Source organism: Akanthomyces muscarius, chromosome 2 (genome assembly GCF_028009165.1).
Source record: "Akanthomyces muscarius strain Ve6 chromosome 2, whole genome shotgun sequence".
Taxonomy (NCBI): Eukaryota; Fungi; Ascomycota; class Sordariomycetes; order Hypocreales; family Cordycipitaceae; genus Akanthomyces; species Akanthomyces muscarius.
The window spans coordinates 1,105,985-1,132,172 of record NC_079242.1 but is presented as its reverse complement, the minus strand read 5'-3'; the positions used below and the strand labels follow the sequence as shown (position 1 = coordinate 1,132,172).

At 55.0% G+C, this 26,188-nt stretch overlaps 7 protein-coding genes across 7 annotated transcripts; 1 reads left to right on the top strand and 6 right to left on the bottom strand.

Annotated features, from left to right (window-relative positions):
* Positions 1–600: 600 nt before the first annotated feature.
* Positions 601–3,069, bottom strand: LMH87_003470 (uncharacterized protein; the record flags this gene model as incomplete). The annotated part of the gene is made up of 3 exons (XM_056193444.1): positions 601–1,968; positions 2,134–2,338; positions 3,035–3,069. 3 exons carry the CDS (start codon positions 3,067–3,069, stop codon positions 601–603), a joined length of 1,608 nt encoding a protein of 535 aa, XP_056048261.1.
* A 2,957-nt stretch (positions 3,070–6,026) lies between these two features.
* Positions 6,027–8,941, bottom strand: LMH87_003469 (uncharacterized protein; the record flags this gene model as incomplete). The annotated part of the gene is made up of 3 exons (XM_056193433.1): positions 6,027–6,572; positions 6,629–7,728; positions 7,810–8,941. The coding sequence occupies 3 exons, from the start codon at positions 8,939–8,941 to the stop codon at positions 6,027–6,029; spliced, it is 2,778 nt and encodes a 925-aa protein (XP_056048260.1).
* Positions 8,942–9,842: 901 nt separating this feature from the next.
* On the bottom strand, positions 9,843–10,244 carry LMH87_003468 (uncharacterized protein; the record flags this gene model as incomplete). The annotated part of the gene is made up of 2 exons (XM_056193421.1): positions 9,843–10,007; positions 10,161–10,244. 2 exons carry the CDS (start codon positions 10,242–10,244, stop codon positions 9,843–9,845), a joined length of 249 nt encoding a protein of 82 aa, XP_056048259.1.
* A 2,076-nt stretch (positions 10,245–12,320) lies between these two features.
* On the bottom strand, positions 12,321–14,817 carry LMH87_003467 (uncharacterized protein; the record flags this gene model as incomplete). The annotated part of the gene is made up of 2 exons (XM_056193410.1): positions 12,321–12,787; positions 12,849–14,817. 2 exons carry the CDS (start codon positions 14,815–14,817, stop codon positions 12,321–12,323), a joined length of 2,436 nt encoding a protein of 811 aa, XP_056048258.1.
* A 705-nt stretch (positions 14,818–15,522) lies between these two features.
* Positions 15,523–17,931, bottom strand: LMH87_003466 (uncharacterized protein; the record flags this gene model as incomplete). The annotated part of the gene is made up of 3 exons (XM_056193398.1): positions 15,523–16,750; positions 16,809–17,435; positions 17,495–17,931. 3 exons carry the CDS (start codon positions 17,929–17,931, stop codon positions 15,523–15,525), a joined length of 2,292 nt encoding a protein of 763 aa, XP_056048257.1.
* Positions 17,932–18,814: 883 nt separating this feature from the next.
* Positions 18,815–20,265, bottom strand: LMH87_003465 (uncharacterized protein; the record flags this gene model as incomplete). Its single annotated transcript, XM_056193387.1, has 4 exons — positions 18,815–19,236; positions 19,308–19,878; positions 19,943–20,123; positions 20,201–20,265. The coding sequence occupies 4 exons, from the start codon at positions 20,263–20,265 to the stop codon at positions 18,815–18,817; spliced, it is 1,239 nt and encodes a 412-aa protein (XP_056048256.1).
* Positions 20,266–22,365: 2,100 nt separating this feature from the next.
* Positions 22,366–23,334, top strand: LMH87_003464 (uncharacterized protein; the record flags this gene model as incomplete). Its single annotated transcript, XM_056193376.1, has 1 exon — positions 22,366–23,334. The coding sequence occupies one exon, from the start codon at positions 22,366–22,368 to the stop codon at positions 23,332–23,334; it is 969 nt and encodes a 322-aa protein (XP_056048255.1).
* Between the last annotated feature and the right edge of the window lie 2,854 nt (positions 23,335–26,188).

Here is a 26,188-nt window from a genome sequence, read left to right as displayed (position 1 = left end):
CTTCAGTGATTTCATGTTTGATAAAAAAAAAATTCCTCTTTACATTTAATATGTCGAATCAACAATCAATTTGACCAACAACTCGAGTAGAGGCTTAGTGAGTTCACGTTCGAGGACAGTTTCGTTTTTTCCATGTAATGCCGTCTCAACAATCAATTTGACCAAGAACCCGAGTAGAGAGTCTGTGACATCCTATGTGCATAAATTAATAAACTGGAACTGGACTCGGGAGAAAGATTTTATTTTGGCAACTGGAATGCCCTGCAAGGGAAAACGGCAAAATCAATCATAAGGAAAAAGAAAACATTGTAACAAAAGATGGTACCGCTATAACCATTGAAATATCCAACCGAAGAACAAATGTGCAAAACACCCCATTTCCTTTCCGTCGAAGCGCAGATATTTCCCAGAGCCCCTTTGCACGTTGTGTCCAAGTAGCAGCATAAGGCGAAAAAAAAAATTTGGCAAAAAAAAGAATTGGCAGGAAAAAAATTGGTATCAATCATATGCACAAAAAAAAGTAATCAGAATCAACACAGCAAGCTGGGCAATTGCGTTGAAGCCATCGTGGAAGAAAGCAAACGCCGTCATGTCGCCGACCTAGCGACGACTCGTAATCGAATCAGCCACCCATCTGAGCTCACTGGCAAAGTCGCCAAGACCGACGTCCAGGCTCGAGCCCAGCAAGTTGGAGCTGCCATTCTCGCCAACCGGCTCGCCCGACCGCGGCATAAGCAGCGGCGAGCTAACCGTGGTGAAGTGTGGGCTTGTAGAGAGTGTATTGTCCGCAGAGGGCAGCTTGTCTGTCGAAAAGACCAGCTGCGGAAGGCAGTACCTTGAAAAGGACGCCGTTGAGGGAACCTTGGCATGTCTGTTGCCTTTGGCCGCTGTACTGCTGAAACGCGTCTCTTCGTGACTGAAAAATGGGAAGCGCTCATCAATGTCGTCATCATCGTCCTGAGTGTCGTCGTAGAACGACGGAAACTCACCCAACGTCGGAGAGGCAGGCGAGTTCATGGCGCTCGACAGAGTGGAGGACGGGCATGCCGAGTGGAAATCTGTGTCTATCACGGAGAGAATCGGGCTCTCCGGCATCGACAGCCGCGCCAGTGGTTGTTGAGGAACCGGCGATATCAACAGGCCACTTGGAGTGTCCTCGCCGGATTGAAGAGGGGGTTGCGGGCTCCGTGGTGATGGCACGACAGTTTGGGCAGAAGAGCTTGTCGCCGTGACCGGGGACACACCTCTCCTAAACGGGGGCGGGGAGAGCCGTGTGGTGAATAATGGTTCTTCTGCGGCGTACATGGACAAATCGTTTGTTGTTCCCACAAAATAGTCGTCCTCTTCTTCGTCAACTTGATCCAATTCGTCAAAGCTTGGTGTGCGAGAGTTGGCCGACGGGGTCAGACTGCCGCGTGAAACGGGCTGCACCGATGTGTCTATCTCCTCAACAAGGAGGCGGCGCAAGGATGCGGGAGAAATGTCGCGCGTGCGAGTCCCTTCCGACGACGTCTGAGGCCGAATGTCGTAGTTGGAGGAGGAGGAGGGAGATGTCAGGCTGCGGTGGTCGTCGTTGTTGGCTGAGCAACGGCGGTTCTCTGATGAGCGAGAAATGAGAGCTCTGTCGAAGAAGCGTCTCCAAGGAGACTTGGTGGGAGAGCTGGCTGAGAGCGAACGGTCTTTGGTGAAGGCAAAGTCTGTGGAGAGAGCGGGAGCAGCGGTACCCGTGCGGCGGATAGACAGCTCGGCATGGGAAGGAGCAGCGGGTTGCGGCGTAACAAATTTGGAGTGAGGATCCATGGTTCGAAAGTATTCTTCTGATAGCGATGATAGTGAAGCACGCCGAGTCCGACTGGTGGCTTCCTCGGGTATATATAAGGTATTCACTTTTTGGCCCGGAAGGTACGGACAAGACGTCGTAGAAGGCATTGAAGGATTGCACATTTCTGTAGCCCCATTCAACTCGTACTGCGTGGACGGGCGCGCGGTCATGTTAGCACTTGGTCCGGGCAACAAAGAAGCAATGGCCAGACGAGAGAAGCTGCGTAGTGGTCCTAGCTGGGAGCGGGGTTTGAGGCGGTAATGCCGGTGATGGTGGTAAAGAGAGCAAACTACCATGGAGTCGGGACGTACATAATAATAGTAGGTGTGACCCATGGCAAGGCCTGTGTGCATCTTATATCGACTGCCAGCGCCGTCGCAAACGTGGTCGCGGAGGGAGTGACAGCCTCGCCAATGGCCGCGACCGCGCCGGGCGTCGCGGTCCATGGGATAACATGAGGAAAAATTGTCCCAGGAGCCAATAAGCTGGACTGTGGTGACTGATGGATCCGTCTCACTATGAGTTGAAATGAAACGCCATGGTTAGCAAGACGGAATTTCGAGGAAAAGCGAATAAGTCAGAATAAAATGTCCGATATGGGACTCATGAAGCGCGGTGCATTCCAACATGGGAGATGGGGGTATCGGCTCCACGGTGCTCCAGCCATGTGGCTTGAAGCTGGCGTCCACTTGGAAGGCCGCGGATGCGAGAAGCAAACAGACTACTCCGTAGTATGTCGGAGCTCACTTGAGTAGACGAAGGAGTTTTGCTCGAGGCCAATAGATTGCCCAATCAATTATCAGCTCAGTCGGCCAGGGCGCGCGAGCCTGTGCTTGTACCGATCTGCACACTGGTGGCCGGGTCCATTGAAAAAACGGGCGACAGCAGAACTTGGCCATCATGAGGGCAAGCTGCATGTGGTTTGATTGCAAACGGTGGGAATGAAGTAAGAATATTGCCCGGCCTAGTGTGCAGCTATTTTTGACGGTGCCTCGGCCCCGACAAGGAGCCGCGACCGATTGCCCATCGTCAATGGATGCCCCAATAGGCAAATATTGAACGGAGCCAGCTTGATTGCGTATTCTGCAGCGATGCAAGACATTGGGCCTTTTAGCCCGACACCATTGGCGATGTCCAGGGGGCGGTTGGGCGCAAAGGGAACAAAGCAAGAATGCGAGACAATATCCAAGCGAAGGGCAGCGAATCACTTACAGAAGGAATGCAACCAGGGTCCTTGAGGGATCCATGACAGCGAGATGGAGGCCGACGCCTCACTCCGATGTAAAGCAAACAAGTTGGGAAAAGGGATGGAAAACGTTGGAAAAATTCCAGCGAGGCGGACTTTCTTCCTTGAACAATACCGCAACGCCAAGGCGGCTATGCGCGTCGTTTCGAGACTCTTTCTCGTCGACCGGGGGCGCGAATTTTGGGGCGTGATACCTGAGGGCGTGTTTCGGAATCCTGGATTGAGGGCGCCCCAGTTTAGTGAGCGGCGGGCCCTGAATATGAGGAAATATAATGGAAGAATCGACGTTATAATATGCGATAGGTATATGATTCAGGCGTGGACGATTTTGCAAAGGAATAAAAGAAAAGACGGGCGTAAAAGCAGCAGAGAGTCGGTGGTTTCGCGCTCTGACAATCGGCTGTGTGTATGGAAGCTGCCCTCCGCCGTGCCGAACGATGTGGTGGGAGGATGCGGCAGCGGCGTCGGCGGCGACGGAAAATAAACAAGGCCAATGGCGAGATGAAAGCGAAACGGTTAAAGAGGCGGCGAGGGGAAGGACCAAAATGATTAAGAAGTTGGGAAGAGCGAGGAAGCAACGGCGTAGGCGGGCTCTTTGGGCGACCAGACGGACTGACAAGCTCAGCTGCGGCTCAGATGGGCGAGAGTTGTTGGTGAATCATGGATAGGCCCTGGTCGTGGGTGGGCGCAAATCGTCTGCAAGCCCGATGGATGGGTGGCCTAGACCGGTCGAGAAGCGAAGCCGCGAGTGTTGCAGAAGACGATGCAGAGCCGCAGGCGTCGAGGAACGGGGTGATGCTCGCGAGATGTTGCATGGGTAAGTATTGAGTAATCAATCACAATGCAATTCCTGACCAAGATGCGGGAGACCCAAAGATGGGATGGGACGGACGAGCGGGCAGGACGTCTGTAATTAATTGTGACGATGGGCTCTCGGGTGACGAGGACCACGAGTAATCTTAAAAGGTGGACTAGAGCTTGGGCCGTTGTCGCGGACGAACGATTGGAAGCTGGAGCCAGCCACGAGGTGGTGGTGCTGGTACGAACGAACGAAACTGCAAGCGGTTTTTGGTATCCGGAAAAGGCATTGAAAGAGTGAAACGTCGAGGTCGTACATCTTTTTGATGCGTGGGAATGCCATTCGATGCCTTTTCTTCTTCTTCTTTTGCTCCGTTTGCTGCAGAGCATCACGGCGACTCTCAATCCCGAAACGCTGGGGAGATGGAACCCATCTTCGATTGGCCATGCTGGCCGTGGTGCCCATGCACGGATGCGCTGGCCATGGGTAGCTGAAGAGAGGGGCGCCGGGCAGCGGGGGGGAGGGCCCGGCCAAGAAGAGAAAACTGTGTGCGTGGTGTTGCGGTCAAGGCAAGGCGGCCTCAAATGCGGCGCGTTGTCGAGATCTTCATCGTGGATGGCCAGGGACCGCCCAAGTGCAGAGGCACAAGAGGGCAAGTTTAATGAGGGCTGGCCGAAAGCGACCCAAGTGGCGCGGGCTAGCGAGAGTGGTGTGGCTCATGGCTTCCCAGAGTGGCGTAGCGCCGCCGTGCGGTGCCTGCAACTGGTAGGCTGGAGGTACCTATCGAAGCCCAGCCTCTGCACCCGACTGGTCGGCTGGTCCGCTGGAACGTCCGCCCGGTGCAGCGGGCCTACTTGTTAGCGCTAGCCGGCCGAGTTGGTTGCATCTTGCATCAATGGCTGCAGCGCTTGGAGCTCAGCGATTGGCCGGTTCCTACTCTGGGCGGGTTCGGCATGCAATTTCCCAGTACCCAGCAGCGCTGAATGCCGGGCTGCTGGTGATGCGAGCCGGACACTGTTGCTGTCGACGGCTGAAGTGGCTGGCTGCTATGTGCCAGTACTGGTAAAAGCCCGTAAGCCCAGGGACACAGGGGTAGGTATTCTTCCCACAGTGTTGAGTGGCTGGTGGCGAGTCAGCCCTGTGTCGTCATTCCCGTCTGATTGGCGAGCAGCGCACCAGCCCTCAAACCAGGGGTACATACAGGGGCTCTTCAGCGCAATCACCCGCTAAAGCCACTGAAGGCCCCCCGAAGCCTCGCTAAATTTCCATCCTGAGGTTTGGCCGAGCATCCCAGTGGTCGAGTACATACTGGTGATGATGGTACGGATAGTAGCAAATAATGACCGAGAGACACCCTCAATCACACCTCTCAGACACTCACTACTGGGCAACCCCTACAATGCCATTGTTGTCTTGCACGCTACAGATTACTCTGTGTCGCCATCTCCCACCCTCATGTCCCTCTCAATCCACCTTGCCACCACCGAGCCACTCACCGTTGACCGATCCGAGCACGGACTACCTGCTTGTACTGGTATCTATCTACTGATTACACAGACTCACAATCTAAAAGTCCATCTGTACCACTGATGGCCCGTCTCCCAACCTCCCATTCTCTCATGTGCCCTCTCTGTCCCCCATCGTACCACCACCTGCCAAGCTGAACCAACTGCTCCTCGTACCCATTTCTCGTTTCGCCAAGGACTGGCTCCAAGCCTAGTACTCCTTCGTACTTTCAACTTGCAACTCAATCTCTTGTAGTACCAGTACATACCAGCTACAAGCACGCACCGCCCTTGGTCTGCGCCGTGTCCAGGCTAACAAGACGCCGTGTCGCTAAGCCCACATGCCTATGAGTCGGGAGACGAAATGCAACCCAACTGTACAAAGCATGATTACTGAAGCATACGGACACGCTAGGAACAAATGCCCTACGGCCGCAAAGCTGAGGAGCACTTCACCTGCAACCTGTAATTTCAAATTCATACGCCTTGAGGTACATGTATGCACAATTTACTTCTACGCGAAGGAGTACTTGTAGTGGTCAACAACGAGCAACCCAGTGACAAAGTCACGGACCAATAGGCAATTGTGCTGCTACATCCGGCCAAATATATACCCAAAACATCAGTCTCGTGCCAAGTCATTGAAAGTACCATCTAGTACCAGCTATCTGGCCCAAAATATCCCCTATCAGGGAGAGGGAGCAACGACGTTTGGCCCGCGCCTCCATCAATCGTCTCTCCAGGAATATTGGTACCCCACCAGGAAAGGTTCACAGGATTCCACTGCAGCGCGAAAAAGATGATGATGCCAGAAAAAGCAACACCTCCGCCCAGTGCAGCAGAAATGACGTAGTTGTATCTCTCCCACCACGCCGTCTTGTAGCGGCGAAGGTAGTACATGAAGCCAAACGAAAAGTACAATCCGACCGTCGTGTAAGTCAAGTTGGTGGGCGCCCATGCCATGGCTCCGTTGATGACAATGGTGGGGTGGACGTGCTTGAGCCAGGAAAGCGGCTTCAGCAGGACATAGTCGATGGGCTTGAAGACGGAGCCGGGGAGCGTCTTGCGCATGGCCTCGCGCGCCATCGAGCCGAATCGCTTCCCGGCCCACCACGCGAGGGCCAGCAAGAAGCCGAAAAGGAACGTGTACTTCATCGCAGGGTACAGCTGAGAAAAGACGCGGCTGGGACCAATAGCACCCTAAATCCATCTCTGTTAGCATTTGAGCTTCTTGCATCATACATCATGGCACATACCCAGACAACGGATGACGAGAAGAAGACGGCAGAACCGGCGAGACAGTTAAACTTGGACGGTTGATCCGGCGTGCAGATGCCGGGAATAGTATTGTCAACAAAGTTGACCACGCCATAGCAGACAAAGACCGTGATGATTGTACTCAGAATCTGACCGCGGTACATGGCACGTGGCGGAATCTTTGCGTAAAAGCCCATCTTTTGATCCGAGATGTAGTTGTCCGCCTGACCGTTGATATTGTATCCGTAGGCTTTCACGAACATGAGAGCCTCAGGGTGTCCAGGCAGAGCGTAACCCATGATCAATTCCGTCACAACGTTTAAGCCCTGGGTAATGCCCGAGATGGCATTGATATATGTCATTGGGATCAAAAACACGAGGTTGAGGGCGATGACGAAGAAGATGGTCCAAACAGGCGTGTCAAGCTGTGGATACTTCTCGAGCACGACAATAGCAAAAACAAAGGCAATCAAGGCAATCGAGAGGAACCACCAATCCGGAACCTCGGGGTATTTGCGCATAATGTTCGTCAGGGGATCATCGAAGCCGTCGTAGATGGACCCGTCGCTGCTGAACATGGCGTACAGATGCTGGGCCGCCTCGCGAAAGTTGCCCCCAACGAGAGCCCCGGTGATTCTGTAGATGCCTTGGAAGAGGCCCACGACGGACTCCTTGACAGCCCGAGCCATGGACTTGAACGCCTTTAGCAGCGGCCTCCACGCATCGAGCAGGACAAAGACCATGGTGATGGGATAAAACATGAAAAAGGCACCGTACGAGACAAGGCTGCCCGCCGTGTAAAACGGGGGCGAGTAGGCCTTGTACTTGTCCTCGAGGACGACGGCGCGCTGCGGGTCGATGACGCGCGAGATGTTGTAAGGCTCACCCGTATTGTCGTAGATGGTAGACGTGTTGATGGGCAAGTGTGCCGTCCACGACTTGTTGGTCCAGTAAATGGCAATCAGGATAAAGGCGGAGATCAGCTGGCCGCCGGCTTGCTGCACGTAAGCGAAAAACGGAATGGCGAGCGGCGCGCCATTCTGAATGACGACGTTCCAATCAAACGTCGGAATGGGGTTGAATCCAATTCCCGAGTTTCCTGTATCGGGAGAGAACTTGGGTCTCAGCAACACAGCAACAAAGACGTCGAGGTGCGACGGGGTGCAAGCATCAGACTTACCGGTGATGATGTTGAGAGGAAAGTTGTTGGGCGCGATCCAGGTCATCCAGGCAAAGGTAGAGAGGGCCGGGAACAGGTAGCCCGGGATCCAAAAGTACACAAACATGCCGAAGAAGCAGATGAAAAAGACCTGATAGCGCGACAGGCTCCAGCCGTGGACCGTCTCCTTGCGCTCCGGCAGCAGCAGCGCCTTGTTGAGGGCAATGGTGGGCAGCAGCGCGGGCCAGATGGTCTCGACGGGGTAGACGACGAAGCGGCGCAGCAGGCCCGAGAAGCCAAGCCCCATGAGCTGCGTCGACAGCAGCAGCAGGATGCTGTACTCGGCCGTCAGCCACGTGTCGTGGTAGTAGACGGCCTGCGTCTGGATGTTGGAGAAGCAGTACGCCGAGTTGATGCTGACATCCATGATGATGGTCGCCAGCATCTGCTCCTTGTACGACCAGGGCCCCGGGTTGAGCGACACGCGGGTGCCGCGGACCGTGAAGCCCCAGTCGGGCAGCGCCCAGGCCAGGGCCATGCCGCACGGGTACAGCAGGATCTGGACGACGGCGGAGCCCAGCGTGATGCTCGGGAAGCGTGAGTTGAAGAGCGAGTTGGTGAACTGCCCGATGACGGCCCAGACCAGGCCCAGAAAGTGCGCGCGGAGCGTCTCGCACGGCATGTCCGGGTCGTCGTCGGGCGTCGTGATGGCGCGCACCTCGGGGTACGGCGAGTAGAAGCGGTTGAGCGCCGCCACCGTCTTGATCTCCGTCACCCAGTCGCCGCCTGCGGTGTCTTTTTCCGGCGGGCCCTGCAGCAGGGTGGTGATTTGGTCGCGCAGGCTTTGGGCAAAGTTGTAGTCGTACTCGTGCTCCTTGAGCATGGTGCGCAGAATCTCCTGCGCCTCCTCGACCGTCATGGCCTCAATCTTGTCCATGACGTACTCGACGTCGTCCATGGGCGCGACGAGGCCCTCTGCATCGCCGCCGAGCTTGGCCTCGAGCGCCTGCACCTCAGCCTCAGTGTGGTGGTGGTGCTGGTGGTGCTGTGTGTAGTCGTGCTTCTCGTCAACCACATGGTGCACCTCCTCGACGGAGCCGCCGTCGTGGCTGTCCCGACGATGGGCGTCGGTGATTTCCTCGTCGTGGGCCATGGCGACCAAGTCCCAGCAGGAATCTGCAAACAAGATGGCAGCCCGCAGAGGTAGACGGAGGAGGGGAGGGATGCAGGGTATCCCGGACAGGTGGGACTATTGGAAGCAAAATGTAATATCAAAAGCCTGGGGCAACAAGCTGAGACGAATGAGCAGGGCAGGTTGATATGGAACTTTCACTCTGTCCGTCCAGCCTCGGACGGGTATCACATCTATTTAGCTTCTGAACTGTCCTACCTCGAGGCTAGCCAACTGGCCAACGGTTGCGGTATGTTTTGCAGGCGCTAAACAAGAAATGAGGCTAGGAGAACATGCCTCCGAAGAAGGGATCTTTTGCGTCTCCAATTGAGAAGGCAAAAGGTCCTGGCGACATTCCCAACCAGTGGGCCGTCAACCTGCAGCAATGGAGAATATTTGGCTGACCTTGCCGAAATGGGATCTGGCACCTGTGGGGGAGCACGAACAAAAGGGCCCTTGCATCACCGGATCACGAGCTCACGTTGACAAAGCGCGCCATTAGGGGGTGGGCAAGGGTCTGAGAGGGGGGAAAGTATACTCCGTAGATAGGAAGGAGTGGGAAGACTGCTAATGAGTGATTGCATTGCGCGATTGGCTCGATATCCACACGAAAGAACATCGGCACACCGGCCATTGCCAGCCTTGTGATGGTTACACTCATGCTGCACACCCCCAGGCGGCCGGACCTTCTTTTGATGCAAGTCTCACCACCGGCGGGTCCAAACCAGACTGTCCTTTACCACATGGCCCTTGAAGATAAAATGGAGAACATGGCGGCGGATTGGTCTCTCAAAAGCAACTCGGAGTAAAGGTCTGTGACATGGTTCAACTTGCTTTCAGGGACGGGCAACCCCGACTTGTCCCAATAACCACCAGTAGGTAACTAGTGTCTTAAGCACGCGAGACTGAAGACGAGGGCGTATACTGGGTTCTTGTTTCTGCCGTCGGTAAACCCGGCACTAGCAAGATCCGTTTTCGGCCCGGCGCTAAAGAAACTCCCCAAGATGGGCTGCCGAATCGTTGCCATGGATTGGGCGGGAACTTTTGTCTGTCCGGTACGGAGTAGTGCGAGCACAATGCAGGGTCAGAAGGACGTGGCGCCTGCGCCTGTCATTTCTTCAGATACAGGCTGGCAGGCCCATCGCGGGGATCGCCCAGTCCTACGAGCGAATCAGAGAAGCGATGCCGTTCCCATTCTTACGAGTTGTTGTCGGATGAACGCCACCAATACCAGACCTTTTGTGGCCGGGAAACAAGCCACCACTTTTTCCTTCTCGTTAGGCATTGCACAAAACGTAGGGGGCAGGGAGGAGGGAGGAGGGAGGGCGGGAGAGAGGGCAGAGAATTATACTCGGTGCTACTCAGTACAATTCGGCTTTGAAAGTTTCGGTCAGGGGAGGAGGGCCTTTGGCCAAGGTAGTAAGCCTGCAGGACGGGCTGTCCTTTCGTGGAGCTGGCTGGCCCCCAAGAGCCTTATGCAATGCAGGTAAGGATAGTTTTGAGACAAGAAAAGAAACACGAATGGCTTTACACCCACGGCAACTTGCGACTATGCCGTTGCTGAGCGCAATTTTCAAAGCAGCTCTTCTCAAAAACTTGCATGCGTTACCGGAACTATTGCTATGTAGTTGATGAGAGCGACTCCGGCGGAGAGCTTGTCGCTTAGCCTTGGCCAAGACGCCACCATCATTTAAATATTGTTCCCCGTCCGGCGTCTGCCAAGGAAAAGCCCCCATCCTCGGGAATACGGCCGCGCAAGAAGAACTCTGGCGATGAGTCCCGTGGAAGTCTCCCGCGAGGACACAACCGAGGCGGCACACTTTCACCACAAAGCAAATTACCTTGCGGACTCGACGCTCACTCCCCAAGAATAACGACAAGGAACTTTGGTCTCATCTAGCAGCCACAAACAAACGGTTTTATTTATTACTTTTAATTTCTAATTTTTTAATTTTTCAACTTTGTAGCCATCTCCCCACCTTCCGCTTGTCTTGCACAAAAGATCCTGGAGCTTTGCAAGTCCCCAGGGCGCCCAACATGTTGGCCGCAAAGAGCCCGTCGCCACGCTATTTACTTGATAGGGTGTTGAGACCGAAAAAATTTCCGCGGGATAGGTTGGGAAGCTCGACACATCGGCACACAGAACGGTACGGTGACGGTTCCCATCTTTGGTGCGTTTAGTTTGGTCCTTCAAAAGTTCTCGTACGGGGTGGCGGCTCCATGCACCCTCGCCTCGCCAGCCTCATCTCAACGCCAACGAGGCTTCAAGCTAGCTAAACGAGCTAGATGAAGTACCGGCATGCGTCTGGGAGGAACGGCGCCTTTTGCCTTGCTTCACCAAACCGGCTGATACGCCCCCCCGCCCCCCACCTAGACGAAGACGAGGGTAGATCTTACCCATTCCGCCTAGTCTAGACGACAAAAACCCTGACCAACCGGGAAGGCGCCGATTCATGGTTTCCGAGTCTTGGTCCTTTTGCATGTTGCCCCTAAGCTAAGCTGAAGCCTCGCCCGTGGCACCACACTTGGCGATGGGCGTTGGCGCCGCGCTGCTCGTGGCGCACAGGATAAGTAGGAGCCAGCACATCTTCAGTATAATCTTCCCCGTTGGTGGTGAACGAAAGTGCCTTCTTCTCCAGCTCGCCCTTTCTATCCGATGCTTCAATAGTTCCTTTGCAGATGGGCTTTCGCAATTGGCCGGGCGGGGGCCGGTGGGAGTGCAGGCAGTGTCGGCAGGCTGTCGGAATCCCATCAGGTTGCGGAACTCTCGTGTGTACAAAAGTTCGTCCGCACAAGGCAAAAGATGACCACCCTCGGAATCGTGCTTTCCAGCAGTCTAACCAAACGCGCAACCGTTCGGTGTTTAAAATGTCGCAATCCACCATTATGCCCGAAAAGCTCATCTATCCCATGCAGTCACGCGACCCCATTTCAGCACCTTGCTTTCCGTCAGCTTGCCTCACTTTTGGAATCCACTGTAGCGTCCGCTACCGGTTCCTGTTGATGTGAACGCACGCAACGATGTCGGAGCCGACTGCTCTCTGTCAGAAATTTTCTCTCATAATTTCCCGATTCCTCATCTTCTGACTACCTTTCAGTCCTAGTTAGTATACAAATACAATAGTTGCGCCACCAAAAATGGGTATCCCTTCTCTTCCCCCTGTGGCCGAGTACAAACAAGTCTGGCTGAAACAAAAGATCGCGTGTTTCCGTACACGCTCCAAAAACGCCTTTGTCATCGTCTAATCCTTTCCTAGTATATATCATGTTACATTGACAAGAGCCACACGCTCAGTCTTGCCGAGAGGCGTCTCTCTAGCCTTCCGGTCTTTCGTTTGTTGTTACACTGTGTCGCATCTTCTCATGCAGTCACCGGCGGCGCTTCCGTCTTGGCGCCACTGGCGTCCTCCGCTTTGACACTGATGGAATCTTTTTCTTCCGTCGTTACCTTATCACCACTGGCCGGGGCTGGAGCATCGCTGTCACCAGTCTTCTTGGCTGCAGCTGGCTTCTTCTCTTTGGCCTTCTTTTCGTCCTCTGCTTGCTGGAGCTTGAGCTCCTCCTTTTCCTCCTTTTTACGTTCGATGCGTTGCACTTCCTCCAGCGTTGGGCATCTGGCAGGGTTGAGGAATCTCTCAGGAACGCCTCGAGCCGCATACGTGCCGCTGCCAGCCCAGGCGCCAAGCAGTTTGCTCCAGCGATATTCACCCGAGGCTACACGCTGGAGTTCCTTGAAAGCAGCGGCGCTGTAGAAGTGAAGGTCGGTTTTTGGGTCACGATACCGCGCCGCGTTGTTAGTGATTAGACACATGGGCGGAGGTGTAGGTTCTGTGGCTAATTAGCAACCATGCCCCGATGGTGTGCCTGGTAGCATTGGCATAATACGTACTTGGCAAGCGGCTCATCTTGCGACCAAAGAGAACTTGCGTTTGCACACTCCTGTCTTTGATGGCATTTTCGTCAAAGTTTTGATAGATGATGGCATCGCGAGTTGTTGGGAGTCCGTCCAATGGCGAGCGCGCCTGTTCTGGCTGCGGGGTCGCGGCTTCAGACTGAATTCGACTGACTACCTTGCTTGCAGGCAGAGAGCCATTCTCAATTGGCTGCAAAGGGGTTGCCTTGAGAGATTCTCCGTCTGTGACCGGCACAGCACCGAAGTCTGGGCCGGCGCGGATACCATTTGTTGGTTCCGCATTGGAAGCTGGCTGCGGTTGAGTCTCTTTAGTGGTAGCTTGAGGGGGGACAGAGCCCTTTGGCGCCTCTGCAGTAGCTGGTACCTGTGCTGCTGATCCCATTGAGCCAGATGTCGTCTCCGTAGACGGCGCAGACGGCGTGGGTGCTTTCGTGTCGGACTCTTTGGCAGGAGCTTCGACGGGTTCGGCGGACTGCGATTTTGACACAGTGTCTGTTTCCGTTGACTTGAGATTCGTGGTATCATCTTGGCCTCCAGCCTCCATGGCATTTGTCTTTTCCGCGCCCTCTATTGTCGGCACATCTGTCATAGAAACGTCCACAGTCCCATCTTTGCCTGCAACGTGCGATGTTTCGGCTCCTGCAGCTTTGTGTGTTGCTGGTGCTGCTGATGCTGCTGATGCTGTAGTTTCTTGCGGTTGTGCGTCCGGTGCATCAATCACGGCAGTGTCTTTAGATGCGGCATCTGCTTCGCCCTTCTCTTTCGGAACTTCGTTGCTCTTGTCGGCGTTCACGCTACTCTGTGTTGTGTCCGTCGCTTGGCCATGTTCTGTAGACCGGGGGTTTGCTGTGCTCGGGGCCTGCGCATCCGTAGTTTTCGTCTCACCCGCGTTCTCTTCTTTCACATTGTCCTTGATCTCATCCTTTTTCTTGCCCTTTTCTTTTGTCGCCTTTTCTTTCTTGGCCTTTTTCGGCTTCTCCTCGATTGCCACGTGAATGCCCTCGCCCTTGCGCCAGCCATCGCCAAATCGGCCCAGGCCGCTCCAAAACGAAATCACAGGCCCGCTGAGCGTACGCTCGTGGAGTGCCGCGAGCTTGGCTCGGCGCTCCTCTTCACGCTGCTTCTCGGCCTCTTCCCATCGGTTAAGGCTCTTGCTGTTGCGCTCCTCGACAAGGGCGGCTTCTCGCAGCCGGTCCTCTTGCGTCATGGGCGGTTTCTTGAGGGCTTCGAGGCGCGCTGCCTTCTTCTGCATTTGCGCCAGCTGCTTCAGACGCTTGGCCTCGCGCTCTTCCATCTGCGCGTGCAGCTGTTCCTTGGAGAGCCGCGTCGTCTGGCGCGACGAGGCACGCGTGGGCAGGTCGGTGACCGAGGGCAGCCATGATGCGCGCTCGGATTTTTTCTTTGGTCGGGGCGCCTGGCTCGTTTGCGGCGTGGAAGGGGCGACAGAGGAACGCGGTGTCGAATTGCTCGTATCGATGCGCACTTTTTTGCGAAATTTGGCTGGGATCGCTTCCTGTGCCTTGCGCTTGCGCTGCGCGGTGCGACGCTCCTTGGCCTGTCGATCGAGCTCCTTCTCGCCCTCGAGCTCGTCGTCGTCGTGGTTGTCATCGTCGTCGGAAGAAGAGTCCATCTGCACGTCGGAGGCATGGTCCCCGGCGTCAGAGAAGCCTTGATCGTTTTCGTCTTCGGCAAAGAGCAGCTCGAGATCGGAGTCCGGTTCTTCGTTGGCAAGCATCGACTTCATACGGTTGCCAGCCGTGGAACGACGCTGGCGACCCGTGGCGAGCCACTCGACCTGGGGCGCCGCCTCGGATGCGCCATCGTCGGAGCTGTCGCTGTCGCTGCTGCTGCCGCCACCGTTGTCCATGTCGCTGGGGTTGACGCTGGACAGCTTCGACGACTGCGACTCGTCGAGCTCCGACGGTCGGGTGAGCTCCGAATCCATCGCAAAGTCTAGGAGCAAGCTGAATTTCGACGATTCATCCCTATCTGCCGCGATGCGTAGGTGCCGTCGTGTGCTCGTAAGGGAAATGACTGGAAATCGGGCGCGTGGTTGATGATGTAAAAGTTTGGTTGACGCGCTTTGGGAGGGGCCTCGATTTTTCCATCCCTGACTGGCAGCCAAGCAGCCTTGGGCATGGCGGCACTCGGTTTAGCGGCATGTCACTGTGGGTGCCACTGGGCGATCGCCCCAAACACGACCAGCTGAGCTTCGGTAGTTAGGTATGCTTAAAGTTTACACAGTAGTCAATGACGGATTGAAAATTGAACGAGGCCGAAAATATAAATGTAAGCATTATTTCCTCTTTAGATTTTCTATCACAGTATATCCAGAGAAATAGTAATCTTTACCACTTCTACAATACTCCTCTCCAACACTCGCGGCAACACATGTAAATGACAAGGTCGCTGGCATGGAAACGGAAACACTACAGACAAATTTATTCAATAAGAATGATAAATATATAGGCTCGGGGTACATTATATACTATATGTGATGCCGAGTAAAGGCTATTCTAGCCACTATACAGCCCCGTTATCTTCGACGACAGAGGTCAAAATCTATTGTATCGCTTTTTGGAAAAACCGCAGAAATCAAATTGCAAATCATCAATAAGGCGTGTCGTATGCTGCTGCCCAAGCCACCGATTCAAGCGACACTGCTTCTGCCGTCTTCGATGCTTTCCTCGTACTCGGTCATCTGCAACGCCTCTTCTACGTTCCTGACGAAGTGGCTCTCGCCGCACAGTGCTACGATGCCGCTGCTGACCATGAGGCGCCAGACGGGGTGGCTCTTGCCACCAGGCATGCGCGAGAAGAAGACGCGGACGCCACGGTCCCGATAGCTGCGCACAAGTTCTTCTAGGACTTGGGTTCCGGAGCCGTCAATCGATGTGACGCCGTGGATGTCAAAGATGATGTTGCGGTTGGCGTCTTGGCTGCGGATGCGAGGCAGTGCTGGGTGAGCGGACGGCGTGCCGTACAGCTCGAGGCGGCGTAGACGAGATTTAAGCTCACCGGTGTTGGCAAAGGTCAGCGGCTCGGGAATCTTGACAATGAGACAGCCCTCGACGAACTCGAGATTGTGAGGTACAGCCTCGGCGTTTTCAAAGAGCTGCGTTCCGGGAATGCGGCCGAGAATCTGGATGCGAGGGCGCGTGCTGTGCTTGATCACCATGAGCAGCGAGATGCCGACCCCCAGGGCCATGCCGAGAGTCAAGGAGTAGAAGATTGTAGACAGGAAGATGCTGGCCATGAGACCCAATTCAGTCCAACCTCGAATTTTGACAAAGAACTTGATGTCGTGCGGTGCTTCTTCTATCAGCGACCAAGCAACGACAGAAATCATGGAGCACAGGACTGGTTTAGGCAAAAAGTAAAAGTACGGCAAGAGGAAAAGCACAGAGAGCAAGGAAATGAGGCTCAGCACAATGGAACTCATTGGCGTCTTGCCACCAGTCGTCTTGTTGACTTTGCTGCGTCCGTAGCCACCAAATGCAGGAAGACTCATGAAGCAAGAGCCAACAACATTGGCAACGCCCAGTGCAATCATTTCGCGGTTTGCGCTCAACTCCATGCCGGGTATGCTACTGTTTCCAAGACTCTTGGCCGCGACAGACGACTCAAAGAAGCCGAGTAGGGCAATGAGGAACGAAGTCGACATGGCAGAGCGAATGTGGCGCATGTGGGCGAGAGTGAATGGCCATCGGAAAGCAAAGAGCGTTCCCGTTGCCGACTTGACCGCGCCGAGAATTTCGACGCCGCTCTTATCCCACTCAAAATACCAGCACAGGATGGCCGACGCAACAACGACAACAAATCGATCCGGAACGAAAACGACGGAGGGGTACCGGGGCTCCAAACGACGTTTCATTTCGCTGTTTGGTCCGTTAGACGCAAAGGTTTTGGGTTGATTGCGAGGAAAGCACAACTTACCGGAAAAACATGATGACCAAAAAGCTGCCTCCCGCAACAGCAAACGTGGGGCGATGTACATCTTCCCAGTGCTCGAGAATAAAGGCAATCTTTTCCACGCTGCTGCTATGGCCGACGCCTGATTCATCCGCGAGCTTGCCCAAGCCAAGCTCGGGAATCAGCTGGTCAACAGCAATGACGAATCCAATGGCGCTGATGAAGCCTCGCAGGAAGGGTCTGCTGAGGACGGAGTCGAGGAAGCCGAGCCGAGCCAGGCCGGCGATGAACACCATTGCGCCAGCGATACCAGCAACAACGCCGGCAATTTGCGTGTGAACGAGGTCGTTGTCATCAAGTCCGCCAGCGTCGATGCTGGATTTGACCACGGAGCCAACGAGCAGGGACCCCGCCGCTTCCGGGCCGACGACCATTTGAGACGAGGAGCCGAGAATGGCGTAGATGAATGGGTTGAAGACGAAGGAGTATAGACCGTTGAGGGGCGAGACGTGTGCGAGGTTGGCGGCGAGCGAGAGGGCCATCGGGAGGTAGAATGAGGCCATGGTGATGGCAGCCACAATGTCGCCTTGCAGATACGACAACTTGTACTGCCGCATCCATGTGAGGCAGGGAATGTAATACGACAGGTACCTAAAAGTTTGTCAGCCGTCATCTCGGTTCCATTGTCAGTTGCCAATTGGCGCCCATACATGATTGTGTCGTTGCTGACGCCCGCGCGCTGCGCCAGCTCGCTGGAGTCGCCCATCTTCTTGGTGCGCATGCGCTGCTTCAGCCACGACTTCCAGTCGTCGGAGCCCTGCATGCGGTCAATGTGGTTCTCCAGCTCCTGCGCCCCCATCGGCGTCGATGCGCGGGGGCTAAACGTGCCGTGGTCGCACTCGCCGGGGTGCGCGCTCGAGGTGATGAGCAACGGGGTTCCTTCGGACACACGGCGGTCGGGGGAGGAGGAGGAGGCGGCGGCGGCGGCGGCCATGTCGTACTCGTCCTCGTCCTCGTCGTCTTCGTCGACGTAGCTGACGGGCCGGCTCGAGGGCGTGTGGCTCTGCCGCAGGGTACTAGGCTGGGCAGGCTGGTGAGGATGCGCCGCCGAGCCGTCGCCGCTCTGGGATCGTGTAGGGCCGGCCATGATGTGACTTGTTGTGTTTGTGTGTTTTTGCTACGGCGCCAGCGAAAAGGGCAGATCCGGGGCGGGTTCCGGTGTATTGTCTCGACGGTCCGTTCTACTGCTCAATCCATCGGGGAGACGTCTTGATTCGACGGGGAACGGACAACGATGCGGCCAAGGACAGGGAAGAGCAGAGTCAACGACAATGACAAGAAAGAGAGAGAGAGAGAGATGCAGGGAATGGGTTCAAAAGCAGGAAAAGCCGACGAGGTTCTCCGTCCTCCCTGTGAAGCCCAGTCCTGATACTTTTACAGTGGGGCGGCGTGCTAACTGCTGATATTCCAGGCGCTATGAGAGGCTGCGTTCCAGCGCGAGATCCAGGGTTTATAGTGGGCTGGCCATGGCTTTTGGAGCGTCTTCAGTGGCTTCCAGTGACGCGGACTGTGGGGGGGTCATGGGACGCTACTGTTTTTACGAGACAGAAGGGCGCGCAGTTGACAGTGCAACGATCAAAATTGCTTTGTCTGAGATTGATGCACAGATTTGACACACGGGTACGGTTATAATGGCTGCAGAGTATATGCCGCGTGATGGGGCTTTGCGCTGTATGCAGCATGTGCTGCCCTGCATGCATATCCGGCACACGTGAGAACGTCTTACGACACCCAAGCACAACTATCAAGAGTAATAAGCAAAGACGGCCAGTATATGCAGCGAGTAAATGCAGTGAGTAGAGGCAGCGGAAAGAGACACCACGTAGAGATGTGAGCATCGTGAAAATATACGTCTTTTTTTTATTTTTTAAAACATGACAACTTTCCAGTAGTCTACGGCATCTGCCAGATATTCATACACGTAATAAACTATTAAATCATTTTTGCACACCCCAAAAAGCCACCATGCTTTACTCGCGGATAAACAGAGCAGCCATGCCCTGGCCGGAACCAATGCACATGCTGGTGAGGAGGACCTTCTTGTCCTGTCTGCGCAGCTCGCTGAGGCCGGTGACAATCTGGCGGGCGCCGGTGGCGCCGAGAGGGTGGCCGAGGGCGATGGCGCCGCCGCGGGGGTTCATCTTGGCCCAGTCGAGGTTGAGCTTGTCGCGGCAGTAGACGGCCATGGAGGCAAAGGCCTCGTTGAGCTCGACGACGTCGACGTCGGCGAGGGTGATGTTGTACTTGGCCAGCAGCTTGGGGATGGCGACCGAGGGGCCGATGCCCATGATGCGGGGGGCCAGGCCGGCGACGGTAGAGCCGACGTACTTGGCGAGGATGGGCTGGCCGAGCTTGATGGCGGTGGAGCGCTTCATGAGGAGAATGGCGGCAGCTTGGGAAGTGTTAGCAAACGTGCACAAAAGCAAAAAAACGTTTAGACAATTCGTAGTCGGGAATACACACCTCCGTCAGTGACCTGACTGGCGTTGCCGCCAGTGGTGGTCTCACCCCACTGGGGGAAGGCAGCGCGGACCTTGGCGAGGCCCTCCTTGGTGGTGCCGGGGCGGATGCCCTCGTCCTTGGAGACGGTGATCTCGGTGATGTTGCCGTCCTTGTCCTCGACCTTGGCCTTGATGGGGACAATCTCGTCGTCGAACCAGCCGGCCTTTTGGGCGCGCTCGGCGCGCTGGAACGACTCGGCGGCGTACTCGTCCATCTTCTCGCGGGTGATGTTGAAGTCGGCGGCGACGTTCTCGCTGGTCCAGCCCATGGGCTCGAGCGAGTCCTGCACCTCCTGGTTCTCCATGACCTCCTCGTTGAAGGGGAAGGGGGGCGCGCCGGGCGCCGACATGCTCTCGCCGCCGACGGAGACGCCAATGTCGATGGCGCCCGAGCGGATCGAGTCGGCAATGTCGGCCGTGGCCTTGAGGCCCGACGAGCAGAAGCGGTTCACGGCATAGGCGCCGGCCGTGTTGGGGAAGCCGGCGGCGAGGGCGGCGGCGCGGATCTTGGAGGCGGCAAGAGGGTCGTTGACCTAGAAAGGATTTTGTCAGCATGGCTTTTGAAAAACATGTGTCTTGTCAACGGGCGCAACGTACGTTGCCGAAAGCAAAGTCCTCAACCAGAGCAGGGTCGATGCCGGAGCGAGTCTTGAGCTCCTTGAGCAGACAGTAGGCGAGATACTCGATGCCGCTGTCCTTGAAGCCACCCTTGCGGGCCTTGGTCAGGGGTGTGCGGATGGCGACGGTGATGACAATGTCGTCGGCGTTCTTGGCCTGGCTGTTGAGTGGTGGGAGCAATGATTAGCTTGTGATAGCTCCCCGCCGCGCGCGCGCGCCCAGAAGGCAAATACTCACAGGGTGTTGAGGGCCGAGCCAGGAGCAAGGTGCTTGATGATGGAACCGATGCGTTCGACAGCCATGGTGAATGATGTATGTGTGGATGAAAAAGGAAGGGGGTATATGGTGATGCAGAGACAAAAAGATGATGCAGAAAGGTAAAAGGTCGACGAGCTCGGTGGGATGCGCCGGATACAAATGCACCGGCGTGCGGGCGCATATGCTGGTGCCAGCCAGTAAAGGCCGAACCCGGATCTGTGGAGTAACCGAGGCAAGCACTTGATCTGGCCAGCTTGTGGGTGGTCCGGGGAGCTTGACTAAGCCATCTTGAAGCCAGCCGAGGCTCCCCCCGACAGCCAAAAGTCCGATGCGCGCCGGGCGACAGAAGGCGGGAGTGCAGTTCGGATGCTGAATAAATGCATCCTTTACGGCATTGATTTGTCTACTTCTTCTTTGCCGGGTTCGACATTGCTTTACGCCCGCCACCTGCGGTTGACCATGTGCCGTTTGGCCAGCGCCGCCACTGTCACCGGCCAATATGGCCCGGAGCCACTATAATAACCAGTATTGTCACCGCTGGGCTTTCACAAGCCAGCCAGCCAGCCAGCTTATATTTGCACCTGCCCACGTATTAAGCAAAAGCTCCGGGCTCTGGGTCCGAAGTAGCACCGCATTCGCGACACAAATCTCTGACATCACGAGACATCACCCGCATTTAGATGCCTTTGATTTTGATTCCATGGCTGGTGATGGAGTAAATGCCAGATTGCCGCCCAAACTTGGCAAATCCCCATGGAATCAGTCCAACGGGCGACGGTCCGTGGGGTCGGGCGCTTCGACTGTCGACGGTTTATCCCGGATGCGAGACGCGGTGACAACCAAGAGTGTAAGCAAGCATCAAGCCATATCCATGTCCGGTAGATTATGAGATCTGGTGTCTTGGATTCAAAACAGCAAGACGGACGGTGCGATGCTGGAGACGGCCCCGGGTGGTACCCCGGATCTGGCACGACTCGGAACGCCGGAAGCACGCAGAGAAAGTGTGCCGCAGGTAGCAGCTCCGAATGACCACACAACAGCACCGCTACCTGTGAAATAATGACCAGCGCCATAGAAGCATGCCGCTTGAGCAGTAAATTGCTATATCCTTTTTTTTTTCTTTTTTCCTCTTACCATCTTCTACTAGCAATTTCCATCGTTCTTCTTCTCTTATTTTCACATTCCTCCCGTGATTCGTATCCTTGCTATTTTTCTTTAATTGCTCGTGGTAACTACTGCATCGGCTGCTAAATTTACAATCTTCCGCCGACATTGGCTACACTGCCAAGTGTCTCACAAAGCCCTCTCCGTGCTACTTGTACAGCGTTGGCAAGCACTGCCGCTCTGCCGCTCTGCCGCATCACTAATCCAAACAGAGAATTCCCACGGAGCTTTCCACCTGCACGTATACTTTAGCAGTACTGTAGTGCTAACTCGGGCCCCAAAATCAAGTTTCCCGCACAGATTGAGCGTTGGCCGCCCAGCATTGTTCTTTCGGCACGCAGACGTCCGATGTGCCAGGGCGCTAGCGTCCAACCCCAACCCACTAATCGAGGCACCGCCGGCCACTGAAGACTGCCAAAGTGTCCGAGAATCCACTGAAGCGAGCCGCTAAAGCCCGCTAAAACGCTCTAACAATAGATTTGTCAAAACGCCAGAGCCAAAAGCCTTTTTGGGGGCTGCTTCCAGGCCCAAGCTGCGCTTTGTCTCTTTTTTTTTCATGCCCCAAGTTCAGCTTTGCTTTTGCCTTTTTTCCATCGACACTCGTTTTCCTCTCGCCGTTGTATTAATTTTGTCTTTTCGCTTTTTGCATCTGTACATTGCTCATTTTCCGTCATCGCTTCCGTCAAATTCGCGACACGAATCGGAGGGCCACCTACGAGCGACCGAGCTCCCAACGAACGACCGCAGAATATCGCGCGGCGACTTGGCAGACCTCCTTTTCGCCTGCAGCACCAATCTGAAAGAGAGGCTTTGTCTGCGGAATTCGCGATTCGAAACAGCATACCCCGTATATTTTTTCATTGTCTTTTTCTTCCACCATCGAATATCGCATCTCCAAATCTACAAGATTTGCGATCGGCATCCAACCCCACGCCGATCCTACCGACCGCCAGCCATACCACCTTTTATACACATACAGCATGCCAGCCATGTCACTGCTCGCCCTGAGCCTCTTTGTGCTGGCCAGCGTGGCCGAAGCCGACGACGGCGCCGGCAAGCGCGGTCTCGTCTTTACGCCCAACTCAGAGTACCCCCAAGACAACAAGCTCTGGAGCCCGCCGGGCAACGACCTCACATGGTACTACAACTACGGCAGCATGCCGTCGCCCGCCTACGCCGGCGTCTCGCAGGACCAGTTTGAGTTTGTGCCCATGATGTGGGGGGTCGGCGCTGACCCGACGGACGCGACGTGGCTGAGCCAGGTCAAGGGCGTCATCAGCGAGGGCCGCAACATCACCCACGCGCTGGCCTTTAACGAGCCCGACGCGCCCAACTCGTGGGGTGGCAGCAACGTCGACCCGCACTCGGCCGCGCAGGCCTGGGTAGCCAACTTTGAGCCGCTCGCCCAGATGAACGTCAAGCTCGGCCTGCCCGCCGTCACCGGCGCGCCGTCGGGCCTCGACTGGATCAAGCAGTTCCTCGGCAACTGCTCCGCGCTCGTCAGCAAGGGCAGCGGCGAGACCAAGAACTGCACGTTTGACGTGATCCCGCTGCACTGGTACGACAACTTTGCCGGCCTGGCCTCGCATATTGGCGAGCGCAGGACCCTGTGGCCCGACGCCGAGATCTGGATCACCGAGTACGCCTACGCGCACCAGGACCTCTCGCCCACCCAGCAGTTCTTCAACCAGACCGTCGACTACTTTGACAAGGAAAAGTACATTGGCCGCTACTCGTACTTTGGCGCCTTTCGCTCCAAGAACTCGAGCGTGGGCGCCAACGCCCCGTTCCTCAACAACGCAGGCAAGCTGACGGACATTGGCGCCTGGTACCTGGGCAAGAGCGCGACGGGCGTGAGCCCCCAGAGCAAGGCGTTCAGCGTTGTGCCGTCGGGGCTCGTCGCAAGTGGCGTTGCGGCGGTGGCTGGCGTTTTGATCGCTTGGGCGTAGACACCGGGTTCTCATGAAGAAGGGAATGAATTATAAACAAGATGTTCCAGGTTTTTTTTTTTTTGCACGGCGCGTCATTTACCTTTTTACTATCATCACGACTTGAGGGCTTCCAGACTTGTTCATAATTTTGGCGTAAATTTACGAATTAATCAGATTTAGCAGCAAATAGACAGAAGCATTTAGGCTCCAACTAAACGCACGAGACGATGATCCTTCACACACACACACACAGTATCAGCAGAAATAGACGAGTATATTCTTGGAAATGAATCAGGTGTGAGTGAAGAGTACTAGAGCGTGATGAAAAACTATACTATTACATCATCACAGTCCATCTTGAACATTGTTGTAATTTTGTCTTTTCGCCGAAACGAGCGAGATTGCCGATGCACCAGACGTAGTCAGCCAAGATGAAGTCGTCCATCACTGAGAAGAGTCCGGCCCCACCGGTTTGTCGAATCACTGATCTGTCTCAGACCATGGGAGTGCTGTTCCAGGCTCCCATTGGCCAGAGATCCAACTGATAAAAAGAAAAGAGCTACGTACTTTCGCTCTCTCCGGAATCGGAATTTAAACATCCTATCATCTGTTCAGGCACGCTTATTCCCCTTGATAAACTCCGCTCCAAGATTCAGGATAGATGCCATCTCTCGCCACATTGAGGCGCAGTTCGGGTCTGGGCGAGTTAAGTGGGGTCTTTACTAAGTATGGACTGAGCACGTGATCCACCGCCAAGCAATGGTGTAAACTGAGAATGACGTCTTGTATTGAGATTGGATAAATGATGTTTTCGAGGCTACCTGGACTGGATTAATCCTGTTGTCATATTATGACAGGAACTGAAAAAAAAAAAATAGCAAAAAGGACCAAGAGTCCGGCTGTGTTACAAGAGTTGCTGTATTGTTGACTGATGCTGCGAAAACGTTGTAGTCGGTTTCGTACCACCCAAGTGAGTTGCGAGATGAGCTGCACTATTCAGCTTCCGCAGCCTCAGCTGTTCAATTGCTTGGAGTCGACTACTGGTACGTTAACAAGGAACCTCCCCCCCCTTTTTGTAAAAGCGCCAAGAGCGCTGAAAAGCCCAGCTGCACACCACTGAAGAAAAATTGGCAATAGGCGCCATGCGCTAGAAGCTGGAGATAAGACTGGTAAAATAATAATCTGGCAAACAAAAAAAAAAAAAAGAGAGAGCGAGATGCACCCACACGCCCGCCCCGGAACTGACCTTATCCCTGCCATTGCAAACGCCAAGACTAGTCGTTTTCGCTTTCATGCAGGCGCTTGTCTTGGCATTTATCAAAAAGCGAACAAAGAAAGGAAAGTGGTGAGAACCTTGATTGTTCGAGAACATGCGTGTTTGCCAAGACGCAAGTAATCGTCGTTCTTGGCGGACAAGACAATGACCAGCACTACCTTACCACCATCCAGCACGTCACCACGGCGAAACCGGGACTGATGGCCCAGGCTGCCAGGAGGACTAGACGTCTTCTTTCTCATCAAAGGAGTGGCAGTCGACTGCGGGTAGTTGCGGTGCAATCCGTGATGGCGTTGCTGGCAATCATGGCGCCTACCTATATGATCGCGATCCGGGGCCCGGCTTCAACCGATGAAGCATGCCGAAAAGGCAGCAGTAAAAACGACAAGGCGAGTGGCCGATATCAAACATGTCGATTTGCAAAGCATTTCGAGCCAATTGCGTCCATCGAACAGTTTAGCCTTTTTCTAGCTGTGCTTTACGTCCCGTCCCTTTTGCCAAGCGTACCACAGCATCTGGGGCCAACGCTGAACAATCACACCAAGCGTCTGACCAACCGGCTTGTCCGGCACAAACGCGAGGAAGAAGATGGAGGCCTTCTAGAATGAATGGAGCAGCAGTCCATGACGGAAAACGACTTTTTTTTTGTCCATTTTTTTCCTTTTGGTGATGCATTTGCCGCCGCCGTCGCCAGATGCATAGACCTCCCACGCCAAGCCTTGCGCAAGCTCGCTGAGCCCGTTTTTCCGTCTGCTAGTGAGACTGAGAGCCACCACGCCCAGCCTTGGCAATTCTTCTCTCTCTCTTGACCAGAACGCCGAAACACGCGGTTGCAAAGCCGTAAATCTTTGGGACTTTCTGACTTTTCTTTTCATCATGTTGAAAGATGTCTTGATGAGGGTTGATATTGCTTGCTTAGAGAACAAGAATGAAGTAGCATTTGGCAATGTAGCGAATAGTCTTGCTTCTGCCTTTGAGCATCTCTTCTATATAACTGCAAACTTCTGGTCGCTCAAAGCAGCTGCCATGAGCCCCCGCTACAGATATAATTAAAATAAAAAAAAGCCATTCTTTGACGTCACGCCACAACGTAGTGTAAATGCATAGATCGCCCGTAGAGCCAGACACGTCCCCTCCACTGTGGACTGCCTACCATCCCCAATTCCCCCAACGATGCATACTGGTAGCATCTCCGCGCTCTGCAAGCATCAGTCTGCCAACGGGGCTCGTGTCGCGCCGCCCATCTTGCCACACTGGGCACATAACCATCGCCACGTGCAAAGATGGATAGAGATCTATCGTTTGCTGCGCCTTGTTTGCATCCCCGCATAGTTCGGCGTAGACCGAGTTGTAAAGATAAAGACCGACGACCACAGCAGTCGGCCGTCCGCAGCACCCTGTCTAGCGCTGTTGAGTCGGAGAGCGTGCACTGGCAGGCTGGTTGGTGGTTGGCTTGCAGCGCTTTCGCCGGGCCAATGTTTGCGGCGCCGCCAATGTGGGCCCCCCGGCGCCGCCAAGCCGAAGAACCCCCATGTTGCCAGCTCCGGCGGACGTGGGGTGGGGCAGCGCTCTCGGCTTTGGGGCCAACCTACGTCA